Here is a 2500-nt window from a genome sequence, read left to right as displayed (position 1 = left end):
TGGCAAAATCAACTCTCGCTCTTCGGTGTCCTTCCGTTGCAGGATAACGCAGTGCCCGATCGCTAGCTACACACGGTTCCAGTACAAGTTCCAGGCGGACAGGGCTGGCACGCAGCTGTATCATGGATTTGCCGGCGGCGAAAGGACTCGTGGACTACTCGGTGCGTTGGTCGTCCGTTCGGCCAGCGAACAGAGGAACGCCGACGGTATTCCCTCGACGGAGAGCGTCTGGATTGTGACGGAACACGATGGGCAACTGGGCGTGAATGGTGAACGGCATTGGCAGGAGAGTATTCCCGGGAATGCAACCACCCGTGGCCATCGCATACGACTCCTGTACGTCAGCCCGTGTCGGTATTGGCTCGAGGTGGAGAATCATCGATTAGCGGTGCTGGCACTGGATGGAAATCTGCTCGAACCGGCTCTCGTCGACCGTGTGCTGCTTCACGATGGTCTACGAATGGATCTCGTAATGCACGTTGGCCCGGGAACCGTTAAGCCAGATTATGAAATTCGTTTCACGCCGATGGATAAAGGCGACAGTTGCTATCAACGGTCGGTGTTTCGGTTGCATTATGAGTCCCTTTCCGGGGTAGTCCTGGGTGGTCCTGAGAGTATTCAACGTAATTTATCCCAACCTGCGGCTGAATGGATAGCATTAGATCTCGCTGGAGAGACGAGCCATTCTTCGGCGCAACCTGGCGAACGAATCCTCCACCTGAAGGACCTCCATGGGGATCAATTTCCACCGGATCTGAGCTCTTACGATACCCGGCTTGAGTTTACCATCACTTCGCAGGTGGTTGAGGAGTTTGGTGGACCCTTCGAAGGTAAGGATCGCCCAATTTGTCTGTCTGTGAATCGTAATGACGCCACGGCGATGCTCCTTTCTTACAGACGAAATGTACCACGAGACGGTACACTCGGTGAACGGATTCACCTTCGCCTTTCCATCGGTGCTGATGCTGCGCGAACCGACCAGCAAGGAGCTGCGACCGCAGACCTGTGGCCCTCGGTCGGTGCCAAGAAAGTGTCACCCGATGATGGCACGGTGCGAGTGTGTTCACGTTGCGCATCTCGAAGCAGGTCAACGAGTGGAAATGGTTCTAATTAATGCCGGTAAGTCTTGTCCACTCTCTGCGTGGTCTGCGTAACAAAACCTCTTCGTCCTCGATGACTCGTTCTTTTTTTCTTCTTCTTACTGCAACCTGACCAGATCCTGCCAACGATTACGCGTACCAGCTTCACGGACACATGCTGTTTGTCGTCGGAGCCGCCGATGGCCATCGGAGTGATCCGAGAAAGATTTCACGCAGCTTTGACCGGCCACCGGCTCGAGACACAATCGTCGTGCAGCGGGACTCGGTGCTGGTGGTTCGGTTCGTTGCCAGCAACACGGGACTGTGGTTGCTGAGGGACATTGGTGCCCGAGGGTGGTCCCGAGGGCTGGATGTTGTGCTGCAAGTCGGTAGTCCGCAATACCCGACACCAGGCACGTTCAGCATTCCTACCGATTTCCCTGCTTGCCATCATTTTGTGGGTCCCAGATATTTTTTAATCTAGTGCCATATAGCAGGTGGAGCGAAGAACTGGATGAAGAGGCAGCGCTTTGTCCAGCACGTTAGGATAAGTCTGGGAGGATGGTTTGTTGTAAGGATTCTGTGATATTTCCGGCAAATATTCTGGTCTCAGTATGTGAAAGAAATAGTAAATCGATTAAATAAACGTGTTAGTGGTTCATTTCGTATCATTTATTAATGATGGTAAGGATTTTAATAGCATTCAGAGGGACCTTCAACATGTTACAGAGTGAAAGATAAATGCATTCTGCATCCCTCAGAGCATGAAATGGATTATGATACTATTATTTTATGTTGAAAAACCATAAAGCAAGTTTAGAATGCAGAAAATGTGTCCGTGGTTGATATCCAATACTTTCAACCATCTGTTGCAAAGCTTATGCAAATGTAATCGCGGTTAGTTCGATGGAGTAGGTTCAGAATCGATCAGCAATTTCAGGGTTTTGTTGATTCATTCCGGTTCACTGCTCAAATTGATTTTTTGGTCGGCCTTGCTTGAAATGGCAGCGGAATTTATTTACTGGAAACGAGATACCACTTCAACTGGGCCAGAATAGCAGTCTTTTTTTACAAAAGTAATGAAATTCAAAATATATTTGATTTTTTGAAAGGATTTGAATAGATGGTGGAATTAAAGCGCGCGAAACAGATCTAAATCTGAATTCAACACGTCTTCATCCCAGCGAGTGAGTAGGAACCGAGTATAAAATAACTGCCGCTGTTAAAATGATATTCAAGGGTTTGCTGACGACGTTTAGATCACTTTAGGATTTCGGGTTCGGGCAGCATTTGCATGATTTCTTTAGTAGACTCGAGCTGATCGAGCGAACTCCCCGATCAGCTCGAATTCATAAGTGAACAAAAATCACTCTAAGCGATCACGATTCGTTATTCTAAGCTAATGATAACATGTTTATGCA

The 2500-nt window shown here is 48.7% G+C and overlaps 2 protein-coding genes across 4 annotated transcripts in view; both read left to right on the top strand.

Annotated features, from left to right (window-relative positions):
- LOC126574367 (uncharacterized) overlaps positions 1-1682 on the top strand; it is a 6353-nt gene extending 4671 nt beyond the window's left edge. For both annotated transcript variants that reach the window (XM_050234525.1, XM_050234524.1), the window contains exons 4-6: positions 43-830; positions 898-1119; positions 1217-1682. In XM_050234525.1, coding sequence (XP_050090482.1) covers positions 43-830; positions 898-1119; positions 1217-1563 — 1357 coding nt within the window. In that variant the 3' untranslated portion in view covers positions 1564-1682. The remainder of the gene's footprint in view (positions 1-42; positions 831-897; positions 1120-1216) is intronic.
- LOC126574369 (troponin C, isoallergen Bla g 6.0101-like) overlaps positions 1-2500 on the top strand; it is a 177500-nt gene that overhangs the window by 124877 nt on the left and 50123 nt on the right. The window lies entirely within an intron of this gene.

Source organism: Anopheles aquasalis, chromosome 3 (assembly GCF_943734665.1).
Source record: "Anopheles aquasalis chromosome 3, idAnoAquaMG_Q_19, whole genome shotgun sequence".
NCBI classification, from domain to species: domain Eukaryota; kingdom Metazoa; phylum Arthropoda; class Insecta; order Diptera; family Culicidae; genus Anopheles; species Anopheles aquasalis.
The sequence above is the reverse complement of the archived record's forward strand: the minus strand, read 5'-3'. Positions and strand labels throughout refer to the sequence as shown.